Genomic DNA, 23,021 nt, shown 5'->3' with positions numbered 1-23,021 from the left:
GAGGAGCAGCATGTGAAAAGGATCTAGGAGTCTTGGTTGACCACAGACTTGACATGAGCCAACAGTGTGACGCGGCAGCTAAAAAAGCCAATGCAATTCTGGGCTGCATCAATAGGAGTATAGCATCTAGATCAAGGGAAGTAATAGTGCCACTGTATTCTGCTCTGGTCAGACCTCACCTGGAGTACTGTGTCCAGTTCTGGGCACCACAATTCAAGAAGGACACTGACAAACTGGAACGTGTCCAGAGGAGGGCAACCAAAATGGTCAAAGGCCTGGAAACGATGCCTTATGAGGAACGGCTAAGGGAGCTGGGCATGTTTAGCCTGGAGAAGAGGAGGTTAAGGGGTGATATGATAGCCATGTTCAAATATATAAAAGGATGTCACATAGAGGAGGGAGAAAGGTTGTTTTCTGCTGCTCCAGAGAAGCCGACACGGAGCAATGGATCCAAACTACAAGAAAGAAGATTCCATCTAAACATTAGGAAGAACTTCCTGACAGTAAGAGCTGTTCGACAGTGGAATTTGCTGCCAAGGAGTGTGGTGGAGTCTCCTACTTTGGAGGTCTTTAAGCAGAGGCTTGACAACCATATGTCAGGAGTGCTCTGATGGTGTTTCCTGCTTGGCAGGGGGTTGGACTCGATGGCCCTTGTGGTCTCTTCCAACTCTATGATTCTATGATAAGCTCTCGAGTAACAAAAGCGAAAAGACACAATGAGTTACTAGAACCGAGACTGCATTTCGCGCTAACTTTTTATTTAAATAACGGATGAGAACACGACAGTTATTTTCTACTCGCAAAAACAAGGACGTGGGATATCGGTTTTGCTCAACAGAAAACAGAAGCTTATTTATATAGGAAGAGGCTTAAAACAAACATAGCCATTCAAAGGTTCCAGAAGTGAGAAACTTTCTCCAGTGTTATACAGTGGTACCTCGGGTTACATACGCTTCAGGTTACAGACTCCGCTAACCCAGAAATAGTGCTTCCGGTTAAGAACTTTGCTTCAGGATGAGAACAGAAATTGTGCTCTGGCAGCACAGCAGCAGCAGGAGGCCCCATTAACTAAAATGGTGCTTCAGGTTAAGAACAGTTTCAGGTTAAGAACGGACCTCCGGAATGAATTAAGTACTTAACCCGAGGTACCACTGTATATGAGTTAAAAACAAAATTATAGAGTAGGGAGGGCCATCTGAGGTATGTGTCCCAAGGGGGTTGCCAACACTATCAGGCCTCGTGGGCACATTTGGGATTTTTGTAGTGAGCATCACTCCCACTGGTCAACTCTATCTTCAACTTCCCCACCCCGCCACCCAAAATAGTCATCTGCTTTGCCTCACTTTCTCTCACTTTTCCAAGGGATCTGAGCAAAAGTCTTGTCAAGAAGTTATCTGAGCACAAAGAAATGAAAGAGGAACTGGGAAAGAGCGTCACTTTTCCAACTTCCTCAGAGGGTTTGCAGGCACAAGGGGACGACTTCAAGGGTGTCCTTGCGCCCACGGGTCCCTTGTTGGCAACCGCTGATGTATCCCACCCATGTTCAGTGGGGGATCTGCAATGCAAGATGCAGCTACAGCATTCCAGCCTCTGCTTACAAACCTGCAGCCCCTCCTGAGGCGGTGAGTTCCACTGGTGATCATCTCCCAGACTCAACCCCAGGCATCACTGGAAAGAGCCAAGAAAGACCCCTGTCTGAAAGCAGAGCTTCTGTCAGCCAGCATGGACAATAGTAAAGGTAAAGGGACCCCTGACCATTAGGTCCAATCGTGGCCGACTCTGGGGTTGCGGCGCTCATCTCGCTTTACTGGCCGAGGGAGCCAGCGTACAGCTTCCGGGTCATGTGGCCAGCATGACTAAGCCGCTTCTGGCGAACCAGAGCAGCACACGGAAACGCCGTTTACCTTCCCACCGGAGCGGGACCTATTTATCTACTTTGACATGCTTTCGAACTGCTAGGTTGGCAGGAGCAGGGACTGAGCAATGGGAGGTCACCCCGTTGCGGGGATTCGAACCGCCGACCTTCTGATCAGCAAGTCCTAGGCTCTGTGGTTTAACCCACAGCGCCACCCACATGGACAATACTGAGCTGGAAAAACCAATGGTATAGTCTTTTGTATGTATGGCAGATGTGCTGTCCCCTTCCCCAAACCTCTGGAGGGCAACATTTTTAAAAAACACTCAATCAAAAGCATGTGTCTCTCTCATAAGAGCCAAAAGTAAGAGAGAAACCAGTTTGAACGTGAAATAATAACGATCAGCATGGCTAATAATCTTCTGTACTAAACATGATTCTCTATGATCTTTCCAGGTGTATCAAATAATCTAATGAGATCTTACTGTATGTTTCCTCTCAGACTATACGGAACAAATTGCCATATTTTTGTAGCCATTAAAATAACACTGTCTCTTTGGAGGCATCGCCGCCTGCGGTACTGAACTCCTGGTGGTCCTACTTGCCTTTCTGCTTAGCAGAGAAATGGAGCTGCCCCCAAAATCTATTGATTTTTATTGATTTAATAACATGTGCATACCACTGAAGTTTAAGAAATAAAGGCAGTGGGGGTTCCCCGCCCCCACCCCCAGTACACCGTGCAAGCTTCCTAAGTGTGCAGAAGCACATTGATTTGTAAGCTAAAAGAAAAAGGATATTAATAATAAAAACAAGAACCGGCGAGCTTCCAGGCCCCGTGGAATGTTGAGGGTGTTCGCTAAGGGTTTGGAAATGGAGGGAAATGTGGCCTGCAAGATTCCCTAATGGATTATCTTATATACTGCCTCCAACGACGGGTAGCAGTCACGGATAGTGGATTTGCTCCACCCCCTTTTTAAAGCCGCCCCAGTTGGTGGCCACCTTGTGGCAGTGAGTTCCACAGTTTTTAACTATGTGCTGTCTGAAGAAGTGCCTCCTGAACCTTCTAACGTTCAGCTTTATTTGATGTCCCCGGTGTGATGAGAGAGGGAGAAAAACTCCTCCCTCTCTGCTTACTCTATATACCATACATAATTTTATACATCTCCACCTTGTCCCCTCCCTCCCTTTCCTTCCCCACCTTTTCCCTAAACCAAAAAAGCCCTTAACGCTGCAACCTCTCTTTGCAAGGCAGCTGCTTCAGCCCCTTGGTCATTTTGGTTCCCCATTTTTGTACTTTTTCCAGCTGTACAACATCCTTTTGGAGGGGGGAAAAAGAGAACTGGACATTTCTTTCCTACGTTTCAGAAGTCTCCAGCTGCCCCAAGTAGGTATGAAGTGCTCATGCTCAACATTGGCAAGTTAACTTTCCCCTCCTGGCAGTCCTTAGACGTGGCTAAAAGTCCCTTCTTGAAGCACGGAATAGGAGCAGTCCCTTCTCAGTCTCCAATTGTTATTGCTTCGTTTAGTGCTCTTTAAAAGTATTTTTTTACCCTGCTCTTTAGCTAAAAAAAGGGCTCCCAGAGCAGGTTTAGCACGATCGTCCTTGCTCTTTGATCTGCAATTTTTCTATTAAAAAAAAAACGACATGAAAGGAAAAAGGATTGGGGAGGGAGAAGGAAAACAAGCAGCCCAGGTACCAGTTCTTCATTTGCAAAGTACTTCTAAGTGTTCTTTCTAGGAGGGTGAAGCTAGTTGGCCAGGTTGCTATGATGTTCTCATTTCATTTCCACCTCCCAACAGCCCTTGACTCATAGCCCAGGCTTTTGCGGGCTGCCCAAATGGTGCTTCGCAAACCACAAGAGGGCCAGTCCTTGCCCCAAGGAGCTTACAATCTAAAATTCCATATGCGTGAAACCACAGGTGGGAGAGGGAGGAAAGAACAATGGAAGTTGCATTTATTTAATGCATTTAAGACTTAGTTGCTATAGGCAGGGTATAGGGACTACAGAGGAGGTGTGGAACCTGTGGCCAGATGCTGCTCAACTACAACTCCCATAATCCCTAGCTGTCAGCTGTGCTGCAATTTTTCTTAAAAACTAAAAACACGACACGAAAGGAAAAAAGGATTGGGAGGGAGAAGGAAAACTACAAACTCAGGAGCTGATGGGAGATGGAGTCCAATGATATCTGAAGAGCCATAGGCTCACCCTCTGGACTAAGGGGCTGTTTCAAAGGTTATACACACACTACACATTCAAAGAAAATGACGCCTCTACAAAGAATTGTGGGAAGTGTAGTTTACCCCTCACAGACCTACAATTCCCAGCACCTGTAGCAGCCTATGGTTCTCAGGGTTCTTTGGGGGAAGACTGTTTTTCAAATCTGTTTTCCATGTATGGTGTGTATGCAAACTTCAAAGCACATTCTCCCTGCCTCAAAGAATTCTGGGCACTGTAGTTTTCTTCAGCGCTGCTGGGGATTGCTTCTCTGTGAGCAGAAAACTACAGTGCCCAGAATTCTCTGAGGGAAATAATGTGCTTCAAACTTGTTTCAAAGGTATACGTAGCATGTATATAGCCGAAAACTCCATGGAAAACCTTTTCCAAGAACAAAGCCTAATATTACAGGTACGGAGGCCTCCTTTGTCCGATCCTTACTCGCCACATCGAAGTGCTAGTGATGCAAGACACTCAACCGAGATATTGTGTAAACAGAGATACTGCAACTTCCTTCACACGAAGATCAGGTGGCTGCTCCTGGGTTCCTGTCTTCATTTTTCTTCTTTTATTTCTGATTCCATTTTCAACTGGGGGAAAAAGAATGCCGTATAAGAATTATATTAATACCATCAACAGATAAAAGAAAATCATGCATGAGTATGTCATTTTAGGGGGTGAAATATAATTTTTGCTAATTTCTTCAGAGAATGGTCTTTAAAATATGTTTTTGGGTGTGAGGCATACAAATCTGCTATTATTTTTGTGACTGGACTACATTTAGCTTGGCAAGCATACCTTTGATGAAGAAGCCCACAAGCTGCTTTCAGAAAAGCAAAGGATTTTAAATTTACCTTCTGAAAATGTCAGGTAATTCTATATTATTATTATTATTAAACTGCTAGTATTTGGCAACCATTTTTAATTATTTCTATGGAATTTTACACACATTTTACTTACCAGGCAAAACTAAATTGTATTAATTTAACCAATATATCTATCAAATTCCCAAGTCATGTTAAAACTTTTAAGTGCCCCTCATTTTTGGAATTTGAACATTCTAGACCAGGATTTCCCAACCTTGGGTCTCCAGCTGTTTTTGGACTACAGTTCCCATCATCCTTGACCACTGATCCTGCTAGTTAGGGATTATGGGAGTTGTAGTCCAAAAACAGCTGGAGACCCAAGGTTGGGAAACATTGTTCTAGACACCCTATCACATGAGTCCCTGAAGCACATGCCTCATACGAACAAGGTTAACAGACCAACCTGTTGAACAACAGAAACCAGATACATTTTACCTACAAAGGTGTGGAGAAAGCAGACGGGGGTAAGCTTTTTCTCCCTCTCTCATAATACGAGAACTTGGGGAATATTCCAACGAAGCTGAGTGTTGGAATATTTGGGACGTACAAAAGGGAACAATTTGTTCCCACAAGAGGCAATGATGGCCACCGACTCTGACTGGCTTTGACAAGAGGACTGGACCAGGGAAACCTTTGGCTTTTCAGAGGTTGCTGAAGTACAACTCCCATCAAACCCCGCCATTCAGCATGCTCGCTGGGGCTGATGGGAGTTGCAGATCAGCAGTGTCTGGAGGGGTAATAATAATAATAATAATAATAATAATAATAATTTTTTATTATTATGGTTTTCCCAGTAGTGATGTATGGAAGTGAGAGCTGGACCATAAAGAAGGCTGATCGCCGAAGAATTGATGCTTTTGAATTATGGTGCTGGAGGAGACTCTTGAGAGTCCCATGGACTGCAAGAAGATCAAACCTCTCCATCCTTAAGGAAATCAGCCCTGAGTGCTCACTGGAAGGACAGAACCTGAAGCTGAGGCTCCAATACTTTGGCCACCTCATGAGAAGAGAAGACTCCCTGGAAAAGACCCAGAAGTTGGGAAAGATGGAAGGCACAAGGAGAAGGGGACGACAGAGGACGAGATGGTTGGACGGTGTTCTCGAAGCTACCAGCATGAGTCTGACAAAGCTGCAGGAGGCAGTGGGAGACAGGAGTGCCTGGCATGCTCTGGTCCATGGGGTCACGAAGAGTCGGACGCGACTAAATGACTAAACAACAACAACAACCACCAACACTTTGAATTGTGCTTGGAAAAAGGCTCCCCACACCTGGATTAAGACAAATTTACGGAGTATAAGTCCATCAATGGCTACCAGCTACGCTGGCTGTGTTTCACCCTCACAGTTGGAGGCCACATGCTGCAGGCCACAAGGGAAGAGAGCGCTGTGGCCCTCGAGCCCTGCTCCCACTGGGGCATCTGGCAGTGCCGGATTTCCAAATTGGCAGGGTATGTCTATGGGCCCTTTTAGGGGCCCTGTGACAACGAATCAAAATAATATTGATGTGATCTTGAAAGAAAATTGCAAGCAAGCTTTCTTAGTTCAGTGCTATACCACCAGAGCCCACGCATGAGAAGGGCCCGAGATTTCGACTACGCAGGGTTAATCCGGCCCTGGCGTCTGGTTAACCATTTCGAAAGCAAGAAGAAGAAGAAGAAGAAGAGTTTGGATTTGAGTTTGGATTTGATATCCCGCCTTTCACTCCCCTTCAGGAGTCTCAAAGCGGCGAACATTCTCCTTTCCCTTCCTCCCCCACAACAAACACTCTGTGAGGTGAGTGGGGCTGAGAGACTTCAGAGAAGTGTGACTGGCCCAAGGTCACCCAGCAGCTGCAGGTGGAGGAGCGGAGACACGAACCCGGTTCCCCAGATTACGAGACTACCGCTCTTAACCACTACACCACACTGGTGGGCCTCTGGCCTGATGCTGAAGGCGGGCTCTTCTTACAGACGTGTGGGGCTGGACAGGGATATGTGAGTGGGGTTTCTAAGTGGTCTTGGCCACACTGGCTGCTGACGCCCAGCCTCAATGTCACCCGCAAGGGCTAGGGAATGTGCCTTCAGATATTAGGGACTGGACTGAGGGGGAATGGGGGAGACCGCCCCCTTCTCCTCCTGCACTTCCCAGAGGAGAGAGAGACAGTATAGACAGTATAGATTCAGAACAGTGGTTTGCAGAAGGTCAGAGTTCAGAGGCTGCAGAGGGGAGAAGCTGGGGAATATTGGGAGAGGAGCAGGAGGAACAAGCAGAACCAGGGGAGAGACAGCTGACAGACTCAGTGTCTTTGGAAAGCATGCCAGACCTCCACTCTCCCAGGACCCAGCGGGCATTGAGAGTAGGAGAACAGAAAGCTCAGAGGCAGAAAGTCTCAGTTTCTTAGTGCAGAAAGTATTGATCTGATGTGTAGAGATCTTTCCTATTCTACTTAATTCAAGAGGGTTCTGGAAGCTTCCGGAAGTTTCTGTGTGTGAAAGAACCAAGCAGAAGCTCCATGACGTTTGGGTTATTCCTTCAGAGAAGCTAAGTACAGCTGGCTTAAACTGGTCCTGTTCTCTCTTCTGTCAAGGTCATGCCGACTATAATAGTAAGGCCAGAAAGAGCGTGGGTTTCTCTCTTTCTTTCTGGTGTGGTGTTCTGTACAAAGTGCTTAGTGTTAAGTTTAGTCTTATTATAAGTTAAAGTTAAGTCTGTTGCAACTGGGATTTCTTATGGACAGTGCCAATGCTGAAAATATTGGATTTGTGACCATGATGCTCATTTGCCTTCAGTAGCAATAAAGCTCTACTGGATGAAATATTCATTGCCTCAGGGGCCACCAGGTGGGGCGTTGGAAGATGGCCGACAATAACATCTCTCTAACCCATACGAGGTACTAAGGGGCTACTATGGGAAGTATGTAGCCTTCCTGAACTCCTCCAGGATGTGGAGGAGAACTGCCCTGCCAGCGGTGTTCACAATGCACCCCCTGAAACGAGTGATGGGGGTGCCGAACACTTGGCAAAAGCCCCTCGGTGAAGTCAGACCTTCCTGACGCCGATTCCAATTAGCACGTGCTGGTTGCTTCAGGTGGAATTATAGTTGGAAACATATGATTGGAAACGAAGCTGAAAGCACATACATCAAGTAAAGCTCGAAGATAAGACTGCTGATTAATGGATCTCTGCGACCAGGAGTGACGGATGGATAAGTAAATCTTCTGATGAATCACCATAAGGAGAATGTATGTTTGGAACGAGGGGGTGTGTGAAGGAAAAAACTCTTTTTTTCTTTGCATGATGTGATATTAATAACCCTCCACCCCAGATATAAACAAGATCGTCGCGTTTCTATGAATCATAGGCAGGATTTTAAGAACTATGTGGGACGGAGTATAAGGAAAGAAGACTGTAGAACGGTGAGAAAGGAAGAAATTTTTATGACGCAGTTAAAAAATGGCGTCTCGCCATGATAGGTTTACCGAGGAAGAAGGACTGGGGGAGGAGAATCAGGATTGTTTGAAAGAGAAGGAATGTTGGAATGTAAGTTAGACCTGACAGAACCCCCAGACTCATTTGTTATTTGGTAAGCCTGAGAAAAATAAAGGACAGATCGGAGATTAACTTTGTTTATGGAAGCGTTGTACAGAGGCTGTCCCGGATCGATATGATTTTTGGAAAAGTACAAAATCCACATAGAATGCCAGCTGTTACCCTGCTTGTGAAAATCATCAGAGATTGCAAAGAAAGGAATTTATGATAACAACAAGAAGAGAAAAGAAGTAACAAAGGACTTTCCGGATCAAACTGGAGAGAACTGTCTAATTAATGCAGTAAGATAAGTGAAGCTGTTTTGGACTCGAGCCGAGCTTGATGTATGGGTACCCCCAACAAAATTTAAAATTTGGCTGTATAATTTGGAATCAATGTGATAATGTGATGTGATTGGCCTGTTAATAATTTTTTTTTAAAAGAAATATTCATTGCCTCTGGGCTATTTTTTGGGGGGAATCCTGCAATGAGCTTAAGTTTTTACTCTGCTAACTATACACTGGAATCTGCTAGGAATCAATATTGAGTAGAATGATCAATATTGAGTAGAATGATCAATATTGAATAGAATGCTGCAGCGAGGCTCCTCACGGGGTCCCTGCTATGGGAGCATATTCACCCAGTGCTTTACCAGTTGCACTGGCTCCCGGTGGAGTATAGAGTCAGCTTTAAGGTGCTGGTTTTGACCTTTAAAGCCCTTTGTGGCTTAGGGCCCTCGTATTTATGGGACCGCCTCTCCTGGTATGCCCCGCAGAGGACCTTAATGTCCATGAATAATCACAGTTTAGAGGTCCTGGGCCCTAAGGAAGTCAGATTATCCTCCACCAGGGCCAGGGCCTTTTCAGTGATGGCTCCAACCTGGTGGAATGCTCCGTCCCATGAGACCAGGGCCCTGCAGGATTTAACTTCCTTCTGCAGGGCCTCTAAGACAGAGCTATTCCGCCTGGCTTTCAATTTGAACTTAGCCTGATCTTTTATTCCCCTTCCTTCCCTCCCCTTTTTATGAAGATTACCCGCTCTGGGATCCCACAGCTAATTCTCCCCTGGTCTCCTCGCAGGCCCAAATAGGACTAATTTAGCCAGCTAGCCCTGATGATCATCTAATGTTTATTGGATGGATTCCCCCCCTAAACTGATTTTTGAATTCAGAATTTATTGTTATTCACGTTGTAGACTGTATTTTATGCTGTTTTTTGTTGCATCAATTAAGTGTTTTAAATTTGTTGTTAGCTGCCCTGAACCTGGTTTTCTGAACCGGGAAGGGTGGGGTATAAATAAAAATTTATTATTATTAAATTTATTAGAATTCCTTGACGTGTGATAGGAGAGATGGAAGGGGTGGGACTTTACTCAGAACAACACCATTCCTGGAAAGGAGAGGCCCTTTTCAAAGCCTCTCTCTGTGAATAGTGAATAAGAGACTTGGTAAGAGCTCTTCTTGTCATCTGCCTCTTGGCTGCCCACTGTGGGACGGGTCAGATTGCCTGAAGCCTGACCCCAATGCCCTGTCTTAAGAAGAGAAGAAGAAGAGTTTGGATTTGATATCCTGCTTTTCACTCCCTTTAAGGAGTCCCAAAGCGGCTAACATTCTCCTTTCCCTTCCTCCCCCACAACAAACACTCTGTGAGGTGAGTGGGGCTGAGAGACTTCAAAGAAGTGTGACTAGCCCAAGGTCACCCAGCAGCTGCATGTGGAGGAGCGGAGACGCGAACCCGGTTCCCCAGATTACGAGACTACCGCTCTTAACCACTACACCACACTGGCTCAATCACTTGGCAGGCTCCTCACTTGCCTTGAGATAGAAAGAGCAGCTCTCATGATGAATGGGGTGCTGTACCACCGGGATGCCATGGATCCTGGAAAGTGGCCGCTTTGGCGCAAAACACACCCCGCACTCCAGACACTTGAAGCGTTCCTCTCCTGTGTGAGTCCCCTGGTGGTAAACAAAGGACGACCTGTCGGAATAAGACTTCCCACACTCCAGGCACTGGTAAGGTTTCTCTCCCGTGTGGGACCTTTCGTGGCAAACGAGGGACGAGCGGAAGGAGTACGATTTCCCGCACTCCAGGCAAGTGTACGGCTTCTCCCCTGTGTGGACCCTCTCGTGGCATATGAGGCCCGACTTGTCGGCAAAGCTTATCAGGCACTCCACACACTGGTAAGGCTTCTCGCCGGTGTGGGTCCTCCGGTGGCAAACCAGAGACGAACGACTGGCAAAGCTCCTCCCGCACTCAAAGCAGTTGTACGGCTTCTCTCCCGTGTGGCCTCTCTCGTGGTACTGGAGCGACGAGCGGTCGGCGAAATCCTTCCCGCACTCCAGGCACTTGAAGGGCTTCTCTCCGGTGTGGCCTCGGTAGTGGTAGGTGAGAGACGAGCGGCCCGCGAAGCACATCCCGCACACCGAGCACTTGTACGGCTTCTCCCCCGTGTGGATTCTCTGGTGATCGTCAAGGTTCGACTTCCGGGAAAAGTACTTCCCGCAGGCCAAGCACTTGAAAGGCTTTTCTCCTGTGTGGACACGCCGGTGTTCAATGAGAAGGCCCTTGTGGGGGAAACACTTCCCGCACTCGAAGCATTTGAAAAGCTCCTCGTGGACTCTCTGGTGACCGACGAGCTTCGACTGCTGCGCAAAGGACATCCCGCACTCCATGCATTTGTGAGGCTTCTCGGTCATGTGGAGTCTCCGGTGACCGGAAAGGTTCCCTTTCCGAGCGAACGACTTCCCGCACTCCAAGCACTTGTAAGGCTTTTCCCCCGTGTGGATGCGCATGTGCGTCGCCAGGGTGGACTTGAAATCAAAGGACTTCCCGCACTCCAAGCATTTGTGAGGTTTCTCTCCCGTGTGGATTCCCTGATGGCCGACGATGACTGTTTTGATGTCCAAACCTTCCTCGGACTCGGAGGACTGAGAAGCTTTCTCAGCCACGTGGACTCTGTGGTGCGTCAAAAGCTCTGAAAACCCAGGGAAACATTTCCCGCAATCCACGCATTTATACGGTCTCCATGTCGAGTGGCATCTCCGATGTTCAAGGAGGACGGACATGTCAGAGAAGCATCTTCCACACTCCGGACACACGTTTTTCTTCTTCAAGTCTCCTGTGGGGAGAAAACACACCAGCAAAATTTACTCTTCGAGTCTGGAAGGAAATGCTTCACCTAAGGATTATTAGTAATCAGCTGAAATCCTTGGCACACTGAATTCCCTGAGGCTTCCTTCTCAGCAGTGGTGCTAGTAAGTAACTTTTGGTTATGGACTTAATCTAGATCAGGGTTTCCAGATCAGGTCTCCAGCTGTTTTTGGACTCCATTTCCCATCATCCCTGACCGCTAGCCCTGCTAGCTAGGAATGATGGGTGTACTAATGCGAGAGGCCTTTTTTCAGATGACAAATAAAAAGGGCCGTGTTGAGAATGGATTATTTATTTATTTATTTAAGCACTGCATCCTGATTTGGTATTTTGTTTCCCTGCCACTCTTTTTTCAAAATGGCTGGAGTGGGGGGAGATTATTGCCATTACAGTGGTACCTCAGGTTAAGTTCTTAATTCGTTCTGGAGGTCCGTACTTAACCTGAAACTGTTCTTAACCTGAAGCACCACTTTAGCTAATGGGGCCTCCTGCTGCTGCCGTGCCTCTGGAGCACAATTTCTGTTCTCATCCTGAAGCAAAGTTCTTAACCTGAAGCACTATTTCTGGGTTAGCGGAGTCCGTAACCTGAAGCGTATGTAACTGAAGCGTATGTAACCCGAGGTACCGCTGTATTGCAGATCTCAGAGCAGAGGTGTTCATGCAGGCAGGGTCTCACTCCTGCCACTCTGGCTGTCTCACCTGAGGTTGCCTTGAGCGCCTCTTCGCCCAGGCGCCGAAGATTAGCCACCCACGGCTCTTTCCCTCGCTCCAGCTGGCAAATCAGGGCCGGCTTGGGGTCTTCAGATCCTCCTTGGGAAATCAGAAGAAGGGGAAAAATCAAGAGGGATTTGCCTGAACTCCCATACCTATCTCTGTTTTTTAATTTCATTCATTTGCTGTGTTCACGCAGGTCAGGTGTGGGGACCTGACATTCCCAGGGCCACATGCCTCTGGTGGGCGTGGCCAGAGGCAAAAGTGGGCGGAGCAATTGATGGAAATTTTACTTTCGCACATTAGACTAGTTGCGGCCGCTAGACTGGTGACTGGGAGTGGCCGCCGAGACCACATAACACCGGTCTTGAAAGACCTACACTGGCTCCCAGTACGTTTCAGAGCACAATTCAAAGTGTTGGTGCTGACCTTTAAAGCCCTAAATGGCCTCAGTCCAGTATACCTGAAGGAGCGTCTCCACCCCCATCGTTCAGCCCGGACACTGAGGTCCAGCGCTGAGGGCCTTCTGGTGGTTCCCTCCCTGTGAGAAGCCAAATTACAGGAACCAGGCAGAGGGCCTTCTCGGTAGTGGCGCCCTCCCTGTGGAACGCCCTCCCACCAGATGTCAAAGAGAAGAACAACTACCAGACTTTTAGAAGACATCTGAAGGCAGCCCTGTTTAGGGAAGTTTTTAAAGTTTAACAGATTACTGTATTTTAATATTCTGTTGAAAGCCGCCCAGAGTGGCTGGGGAAACCCACACAGATGGGTGGGATATAAATAATACATTATCATCATTATTATTGTTTTTCAGAGGCATTTACTGGCTCTGAAAGTGGAAGTGGGACACGGCCGTCATTGTTTTCAACTATTAAAAAACAATTATACCAAACTCCCTCTCTTAAATAAGGGGGAAGACACTGATCAATATATGTATTTATTTTACTTGCAAAAATTTCTCTTGCCCCAACGTTAAACACATATCATGGGATGAGCAGCGTAAAGTCAACAACTGCATTCATAATAAAATTATAAAATGCATCGCAGAATAATAGATCTGCTTGATGCATCAAACATAGCTGGATCGCTCCACAGGGAAAATGTGGGTGAACAGGTGAGTTTTAAGCAGACACCTGGATTCCAGTGCTGTAAATGACTTCCAGCTGTTCATTTGGGAACGCGTTCCAATTGGCCAGTTTAACTAGATCCAGAAGAATGGACTATATAGAATTGGCAGAAATGACTGGCAGAATCCGTGACCAGGGAGAAGAGTCGGTGGAAGAAGATTGGAAGAAATTTAAAGATTACCTGCAGAAACACTGTAAAATTAAGGAAAGCTAAAGTGATGCTGGATGGAAAATAAGTGGTATTGGTTAAAAGTTTTTTAAAGTACATGCAAGTATAGACTGTTAACACTTAGAAATATATATTTACAATAGGCAATGACACAGAGTTATGAAAAATGACAGAGGGTAAGGATTTGCTGAAAGGACTTTTTAAATGGGAATACAAAAGGGGAGGTGTGAGGGGGTCAAAGAACCAAGGTGATGAGATAAAGGAGGATTGAAGGATGGAATTAATTTTAAACTTTTTATGCTTGTTTTTTCTTTCTTTACATATCTAATCATTATTATTTTTTTTCCTCTCCTGTCTATATAATTTTTTTCTCTATGTGTTTTTTCTTTTTGTTTTATGCCTCTTCTTATTTTTTTAATTGTTAGCTGTGTGAACTGTATTTTATAATTCTATGTTTATTTTAAAAATCTTAATAAATATTATAAAAAAAAACTAGATCCAGAAGAGGCAGGAGGATTGGAAACCTTCTGTAGAATATTTAAAGCATCATTGTAAACATGTAAAAACACCGGTAGGATCTGAATGAAGAACTGCAGTAAAATGAATGGAAAGCATAGGACACAGAATAGCTATAATATGCAGCGATATTAGAAAAGATAGGGAAACTCCGGAGGGGTGGAGGGGAAGTCAAACAGCAAGTGGAAATCAATTGGAAAGTATTACATTTGTAAACCTTCGAAACTTACAAGTAAGAATTGAAAAGGGTGGGGTCTGCATTCCAAGGGACAGAGGCCGCCACACTAAAAGCCCCGGACGTAGCAGACATAAGGCAAAGCAAACTTCTGCTCGATATGACATCAACCAAGTCTTCTGGCCGAAATGGGAAAGGAGGCTGCTTACCCAGCGAGGCGACGTTCCCATAATTCTCCAGCATGACCTCCTTGTACAAGGACCTTTGGGCTGGATCCAGCAAAGCGGCCTGGCCCTCCGTGAAATATACGGCCACATCTTCGAAGGTCACTGGCTCCTGCAAGGACAAAGAGAACTCAGCCAGGTAGCCAAGCCCCAGAATCCCTGTAAGTGGCAAATGCAGAAGAAAATCCTACACGTACTAGAGAGGACCCGCAAGTGTGTTAAACACCTGTTCGTAGCACTATAAAAAAGGTAAAGGGATCCCTGACCATTAGGTCCAGTCGTGGCCGACTCTGGGGTTGCGGCGCTCATCTCGCTTTATTGGCCAAGGGAGCCGGGCGTACAGCTTCTGGGTCATGTGGTCAGCATGACTTAGCTGCTTCTGGCAAACCAGAGCAGTGCACGGAAACGCTGTTTACCTTCCTGCCGGAGCGGTACCTATTTATCTACTTGCACTTTTTGACATGCTTTCGAACTGCTAGGTTGGCAGGAGCAGGGACTGAGCAATGGGAGCTCATCCCGTCGCGGGGATTCGAACCGCCGACCTTCTGATCGGCAAGTCCTAGGCTCTGTGGCTTAACCCACAGCGCCTAGAAAATCTATACTTCACTGTAAAACACAGGAAAAGCGATGAGTGACATTGGAATCAATTGCACAACAGTCTCCAGCTCGCAAACCGGCAATAAAACTTTTTTGTTCCGTTTTACCGTATGTCTGTTTCAGCAGCGATATTGTAAAAGCCATTTTTTGTAGGGTCGCAAATTTAAGCCACACTTTAACTTTTCACAGTTGGAATTTTGGGGGGGGGGGTGGAGTGTGAAGTGTGGCTTAAAGTACCTGATTTGCACTTCACACCCATCCTTTGAAGTTCACATTTCCCTGAATTTTGCATTGTAGCTCTCCAAGCAAACGGTAAGTACAAAAATGCGTGTATCAGAAGAAATTTTGCATAAAAATGCAGCTATTATTATTATTATTATTATTATTATTATTATTATTATTATTTGTTACAACCACCACCTGCCATTCACCAGCAGGTCCCAGGGCGGGTTATGACAATTTAAGATTCAGAATCTGAAACTGCTAAAACAGATTGCGGTCATGGAAATAGAGTGGGCTCCAAAAACACCTCAGGTATTTAAGGCCAGGGTAAAGAGGTACCGTATTTTTCGTCCCATAGGATGCACCTAGTTTTTTTGGGGGGAAATAAAGGAAAAAATATTTTCCTTTATTTCCCCCCCAAAAGCAGGTCGGGGAAACCGAACCAGGTCGAGGAACAGCGGGATGGCGGCGCTGCGCTTCCCTGCTGTCCCCCGAGCTTGTGGGGCTGGCCGATGTCTGCCCGGCGCGAGGGGCGCTCTGCCTCAGGGTGCCCCTCGCGCCGGGCGGCAGGATGCTATCCGCAGCGTGGGGAGCCCTGCGGGGAACTCCCGCAGGGCTCCCCACGCTGCGGATGTCTGTCTGGCGCGCGCGGCACTCTGCTTTCAGGGCGCCCGACACTCCGGGAAGCAGGCTGCTATCCGCAGCCTAGACATCCCTGCGGGACCTCCCGCAGGGCTGCCTAGGCTGCGGATGTCTTCCTGAAGCCTGGAGAGCGAGAGGGGTCGGTGCACACCGACCCCTCTCGCTCTCCAAGCTTCAGCGAAAGCCTGCATTCGCCCCATAGGACACACCCAGATTTCCCCTTCATTTTTGGAGGGGAAAAAGTGCGTCCTATAGGGCGAAAAATACGGTATGTCTTCAGCATCCACCCAAATCTGAATACCGAGGTGTCGGACACACCTCTGTGGGGAGGGAGTCCCACAATTTAGGAGCTGCCACAGAGCGTCGCCTCTCCTGGGACGCTGCCACTCTGAACTTCTCAGCAAGATGGAAGAACCAAGAAGAGGCAGGAATGCCTCTGGATACCAGTGCTGGAAATTCCATTGATTCCAGAACAAAATATTGCATGCACAGAGCCATATTATTATAGACATCTCTTACCCGAACTGGATCTGTTTCGTTCATTTTCTTTCCGGTGGAAGGAGAGGATAATCCAGTTTGAGTCTGGTCTATGGTTCTGTACCCTGTGGGCTGAAGAAAAGCAATGAATTTCGGAGCGATGCTTTCTCCCAACATCATATATATGGATTGATAAAGATTTCTTACACGGTGGGTTACAACAATGTAATACAGAGTTATTCAAGCAAACATAACCGTGGAGTTGGAAGGGATGATCCAATCCAATCAAACCCTCTGCAATGCCGGAATCTCAGCGAAAGCTTCCCTGACGGATGGATAGCCACCCAACCTCTGCTTTAAAACCTCCAATGAAAGCCAGTCCACCACCTTCCGAGGAAGTCCATTCAACTGCTCTTACCGCCAGAAAAGCTCTTCCTAATGTTTAACCGTAATCTCCTTTCTTGTTTTTTTGAACCCACTGGCTCCACCCTCTAGAGAAGCAGGAAACAATCTTGCTCCATGTTCCTTGCAACAGCCCTTCAGACGGCTATCGCATCACCCCACAGTCTTGTCTTCTCCAGGCATACCCAACTCCTTCAACCATTCCTCATAAGGCTTGGTTTCCAGACCCCTTGATCATCTTGATTGCCCTCCTCTGCACATCTTCCAGGTTGTCAACGTCCTTCGTAAATGTTGCTGCCCTGAACTGGACATGGTATTCCAGGTGTGGTCTGACTAAGGCAGAATAGAACGGGCCTATGACTTCCCTTGACGTGGGTGGCGCTGTGGTCTAAACCACTGAGCCTCATGGGCTTGCCAATCAGTAGGTCGGCGGTTTGAATCCCCATGACGGGGTGAGCTCCCGTTGCTTGGTCCCTGCTCCTGCCAACCTAGCAGTTCGAAAGCACACCAGTGAAAGCAGATAAATAGGTACCACTCTGGCGGGAAGGTAAACAGCGTTTCCCTGTGCTGCTCTGGTTTCGCCAGAAGTGGCTTAGTCATGCTGGCCACATGACCCGGAAGCTGTCTGTAGACAAACGCCGGCACCCTCGGCCTATAGAGCGAGATGAGTGCACAACCCCAGAGTCGTCCGCAACTGAACTTAACGGTCAGGGGTCCCTTTACCTTTACCTTTTATGACTTCCCTTGATCTGGACACTAGACTTCGGTTGATGCAGTCTAGAACAGCAATAGCTTTCTTCAGTGCTGTATCACACTGTTGACTAAGCTTGTGGTCCACCAAGACCCCTAGATCCTTTTCACATGTACTACTGGCAAGCCAGGCATCGTCATCCCCCGTCCTATATTTGTGCATCTGGTTCTTCCTGCCTAAGAAGACTCATAGAATCATAGAGTTGGAAGAGACCACAAGGGCCATCGAGTCCAACCCCCTGCCAAGCAGGAAACACCATCAGAGCACTCCTGACATATGGTTATCAAGCCTCTGCTTAAAGACCTCCAAAGTAGGAGACTCCACCACACTCCTTGGCAGCAAATTCCACTGTCGAACAGCTCTTACTGTCAGGAAGTTCTTCCTAATGTTTAGGTGGAATCTTCTTTCTTGTAGTTTGGATCCATTGCTCCGTGTCCGCTTCTCTGGAGCAGCAGAAAACAACCTTTCTCCCTCCTCTATGTGACATCCTTTTATATATTTGAACATGGCTATCATATCATGCCTTAACCTCCTCTTCTCCAGGCTAAACATGCCCAGCTCCCTTAGCCGTTCCTCATAAGGCATCGTTTCCAGGCCTTTGACCATTTTGGTTGCCCTCCTCTGGACACGTTCCAGTTTGTCAGTGTCCTTCTTGAATTGTGGTGCCCAGAACTGGACACAGTACTCCAGGTGAGGTCTGACCAGAGCAGAATACAGTGGCACTATTACTTCCCTTGATCTAGATGCTATACTCCTATTGATGCAGCCCAGAATTGCATTGGCTTTTTTAGCTGCCGCGTCACACTGTTGGCTCATGTCAAGTTTGTGGTCAACCAAGACTCCTAGATCCTTTTCACATGTACTCTCATTTTTTTTGCCCAAGTGCAATACTTTACATTTCTCCCTGTTAAAATTCATCGGCTACAATTATTTTAAAAAGCAAACCAATCTCTAGAATAAAGCCATTCCAACCAAACAGAAGTGTACAGCTTCAGAAAAAGAGGTCAGTTCCACAAAACGAAGTTCCTTAACTGTCCAACCGTCTACAGTAACAAAACAAAACAAAAGCTGTTTCAGGCCGTCTGGAGTGAATGGGTGGTTTTCAACGCTAGTGGATTGTGCAACATGTTCCTTACGCAGTAACAGCACATTAACAGTGGATTTGTTCTGCTTCTGTTTGCTCGGCAACGGTTCCCCGATGTTGCCCCATGACCGCTGCCTGGAGGGGGGGGGCTGCAACTCCACAAAAACAGGGAGCGGGAACATTTGTGGTATGAAAAGTGACAGCATTTCAGCAGGAAGCTACGGAATATGCATCAACTGCAAAATGGAGCAGCGCAACCACTTCCAAACAATTGCAAGTGTATGCAGTTTTGGGAGTGGGGTTGTGTGTGGCCTTGCCCAGAGCACCAGGAGGAAAATCACCACAAATGCGCGAGCAAAAGGGTGTCTTGCAAGGGGCCTCATATGCCAAAATAACTTGCGGAGCTTTGGATGCTATTCACTGCGTCTTGGCTGAGGGGTTGCCAATTGCCTCCCCCCCACTCAAGCAGATAATTATGCTTTATATATGAAGCAAAATATAAAGACTCCCCATTATATTATTTACCAGATCTCAGTGAATAAAGCTATTTCTCTCCAGGTAAGAAAAATCAAATTAAAAAAGAAAGAAAAAAAGCAGATTTGGGCTAGAGTCTGTGAGCTAATGTGGTTTTCTTTTCTTACAAAGGCAACAAATGAGACAACAAACTAAAATGCATAATAAAGAATAAACATAAAGGGAAGAGGAATAACAAGTTTAAAAAGCTGAAGAAATAATGTACAGTGGTACCTCGGGTTAAGTACTTAATTTGTTCTGGAGGTCCGTTCTTAACCTGAAACTGTTCTTCACCTGAAGCACCACTTTAGCTAATGGGGCCTCCCGCTGTTGCCACGCCGTGATTTCTGTTCTCATCCTGAAGCAAAGTTCTTAACCTGAAGCACTATTTCTGGGTTAGCGGAGTCTGTAACCTGAAGCGTATGTAACCCGAGGTACCACTGTATAGCATAAAATATATTTCATGGCGGGGTACAAAGTTCAAATTTATTGCAAAATATATGAGGAATTCATAAAACGTCACCAGATAAGATCACACTCATGTGCCAACCATGAGATTGGTTGGTCCTATAAATCACAAACAGCCCCCCAACCTGAGGCAAAATATGAGGGTCCCCATTACTATTATTATGATTTATTAAATTTCTATACTGCCCTTCATCAAAAGGATCGCAGGACGGTTTATAATATAAAAACATAAAAAGGCGCTCCATAATAACAAGCAAAAACAATATGTGCTGCAATTGCCTTTTACAGCACATATCTTATAGGATCAGTTTTTCAGAAACAGCAATGGGCACAGCTTTTTAAAACCACATGCTGAAAGAGTAGCAAGATGCAGCCTTCCATTCCTGAGAGATCAGTAAACAAGCGGCAGGTATCAAACTAATTAATTAATGCTGCAATTCCCGCATTGCAGGGGGTTGGGCTAGATGACCCTCAGGGTTCTCCTGCCCAACCCAAACATACCGATTCTAACTGCTGACAAATAAGTTCAGCCTTAGCACCCTCAAAGATGGATAAAAGGCGTGACCCGTTTGCCAGTAACAACGGGGCTTCCTTACCCACAGTGAAATACCATGGTACAGAGTCTCTTACGGCAAGCGGCTTGCCTGCCTGTAGAATCACAGAATTGTAGAGTCAGAAGGGACACCAAGGGTCATCTAGACCAACCCCCTGCAGTGCAGGAATCTCAGCTAAAACATACATGACAGATGACCATAAAGTAAAAAATAAAAATAAAAATCAGCACTTGGTCGTGGCTTTGTCTTAAGGGATCTCTCCCTGCTCTCTTCTACCTTGTTATCATGGACGCTTTAGCTGCGATTCCTGCTTTGCAGCGGGTTGGACTAGATGACCCTCAGGTCCCTTCCGTTCTACAATTCCATGATTCTGTGACAGGGACCCCGTCTTCTTTTACGCTGATGTATATCCAGTCAAGTTTCGAATCCCCGCGATGGGTGAGCTCCCGTTGCTCGGTCCCTGCTCCTGCCAACCTAGCAGTTCAAAAGCACGTCAAAGTGCAAGTAGATAAATAGGTACCACTCCGGCGGGAAAGTAAGTGGCGTTTCCATGCGCTGCTCTGGTTCGCCAGAAGCGGCTTAGTCATGCTGGCCACATGACCCGGAAGCTGTACGCTGGCTCTCTTGGCCAATAAAGCGAGATGAGCGCCGCAACCCCAGAGTCGGTCACAACTGGACTTAACAGTCAGGAGTCTTTTACCTTTATATCCAGTTAGACCATGGGTCCATTGAGCTTCAATGTTGCCTGCTCGGGCTGGCAGAAGCATTTCAGGGGGTTTCAGGCAACTGTCTCCCTAGCTTTACCCAGACAGGCCAGAGATTGGACCTTGCACCTTCTGCCTGCAGAGCAGCTTCCAACGCCCTCCTGTTCCCCAAAGCAAGGTGGAGGCTCATTATTATTATTATTATTATTATTATTCCACTGCATGTAATTTAAGGAAGGCTCCTGCAAGGGGGGAGTGCACCCCTCTCCCCCATTTATTCCAGGCACTTGCAGCAGGACAAGCTCCCTCTGTCTCAACCCCCAGCCTACCCCAGATCTGCCCCCCCACCGCTTCCCAGCACTCACAGGCTGTGCAGGATTCAAGCAGGCAAGATCCAGAGCCTACTTCTCCAATGCACCCAAAGGAAGCCCCTGCAAGCAAGGAGCGTCCTTACAGCCCCCGGGGTGTGGGGCTGCAGGGCCCCGATTTCCCAACAAAGCTGCTTCCCCTCCAGGAAGACATCGCCTCCCCCCCCCCGCCAGTGACCTCACCGCAGCAGGATCCCCTCCCCTCCTTTGAAAATGGGGATTGAGAAAAAGGCATTGTGTGCAAGGAATGCTGGGACTTGTAGTGCTTCTCCCTCTACACCCTTTCCTGACCCAAAGCTTCATGGGATTTGTAGTTTTTCCTGGCTTTCGGGAGGAAATTTGGAAAGAGGCTTAACTGCATTCCCTTTCAAGGCATGAACAGTCCAGGCGGTGCTTTGCTGTGGTTTCTTGTGCAAAATACATTTTGGGTTGGATTTCCTTTGTTTATTGAAGCAATATTTCTGTACTGCTTTGCTCATGCCTATTTTTTCTTTTTTGTCAGTTTTCAAGTTTTCAAATTGTAAATAATAAAAAAGCATTTCCTACTGCATATGAAATTTCCTTCCTTGCAAAAGATGACTGTGACAGACAGAACCAAGCAGCAATAACAGATATTTCAAGATAGGACGCTCACCTAGCTTCACAGGATGACTGTGTCCTTCCACAAAAATACACGCAACAGCACCGTCCAATATGATGGCTCATCTTTAGCCTTTTCCCCATTGCCAAGGGCCTTCTGGCAGTTCCCTCACAGCAAGAAGTGACGTTACAGGGAACCAGGCAGAGGGCTTTCTTGGTGATGGCACCTGCCCCATGGAACGCCCTCTCATCAGATGTCAAGGAAATAAATAACTTTTCAACTTTTAGAAGACATCTGAAGGCAGCCCAGTGGCAGGGAGCTTTCAGTGTTTTTATATGTGCTGGAATTGATTGTTAAAGTACTCTGGGAATTCCTGTGAGGGGAATTGGGAGTCTCCTAACAAGTCTCAGTCCCCTCAGCAAACTCAGGTTCCCATAGCTCATTGGTGGAAGCTCTGACTGTTTAAAGTGGTACTTAGGGTTGCCATCTATCAAAAAGTAAAAACCACGGCACTCTTGCTGAATATCCAGGAGAAACTGCCACCTCCCCCCCCCAAAAAAAGTCACTTCCACCTTTGAAATCCCGGTAATATCCCTAGGTACCATAGTGTTTTGAATGTATAGTGCAGATGGGGCCAGAGATCTTAGACGCTAAGCCATTATTAACACAAACGAAGGTTTGTAAGCCAGCAACCAACCAACCATGGCTTATAAGCATGGTTTGTGGTTAAGTGTATGTTAAGACATTCAAATAAACCATGGCTTAGTTTTCATCAGAACCAGGCCATCGAGGGCTATTCCTCTCACAGAACTATAAGTAATTCTCAATAGTTCCCGGGAAGAGGGATTGACTGTTAAACCACATGTATAGATGGTGGATGTTGTTATATGGAAAAGAATCAGAAAGAAAGAGAGAGAACAAGTCCTTTCCCTCCTTCAGAATGTTTAATTTATATCAAAATGCATACACATTTAATTGATCAGTCCTGCAATGAATTAACTCTGATTTATTCGAAGTGGACAAAAAGCTCTCTTCTTGCATTGGGCAGATGAGGAAAATCCTGAACTCCGACTAAGGTAGCTGTCAGGCGTTCGCCTTCTATTCAGCCAAGTTCCCAGCACTTGGCCAAATGGCAGGTGGCAGCA

General features: G+C 46.6%; 1 protein-coding gene across 5 annotated transcripts; it reads right to left on the bottom strand.

Annotated features, from left to right (window-relative positions):
• Positions 1–721: 721 nt before the first annotated feature.
• Positions 722–21,529, bottom strand: LOC309524887 (uncharacterized protein). Of its 5 annotated transcripts, none has more exons than XM_082210084.1 (6): positions 21,480–21,529; positions 16,495–16,584; positions 14,500–14,626; positions 12,292–12,402; positions 10,257–11,560; positions 722–4,661 (listed from the first exon to the last, which is right to left on the bottom strand). In XM_082210084.1, exons 2-6 carry the CDS (start codon positions 16,516–16,518, stop codon positions 4,626–4,628), a joined length of 1,602 nt encoding a protein of 533 aa, XP_082066210.1. In that variant the 5' UTR covers positions 16,519–16,584; positions 21,480–21,529; the 3' UTR covers positions 722–4,625. The 5 variants fall into 5 exon arrangements, with proteins under 5 accessions (XP_082066210.1, XP_082066208.1, XP_082066212.1 ...); XM_082210082.1 differs by lacking the exon at positions 21,480–21,529 and adding an exon at positions 21,294–21,471; XM_082210086.1 differs by lacking the exon at positions 21,480–21,529 and adding an exon at positions 21,294–21,471 and having other exon boundaries at positions 16,495–16,577.
• Between the last annotated feature and the right edge of the window lie 1,492 nt (positions 21,530–23,021).

The sequence above is a fragment of the Podarcis vaucheri genome (assembly GCF_965113315.1).
Source record: "Podarcis vaucheri genome assembly, chromosome: 2".
NCBI lineage: Eukaryota > Metazoa > Chordata > Lepidosauria > Squamata > Lacertidae > Podarcis > Podarcis vaucheri.
The sequence above is the reverse complement of the archived record's forward strand: the minus strand, read 5'-3'. Positions and strand labels throughout refer to the sequence as shown.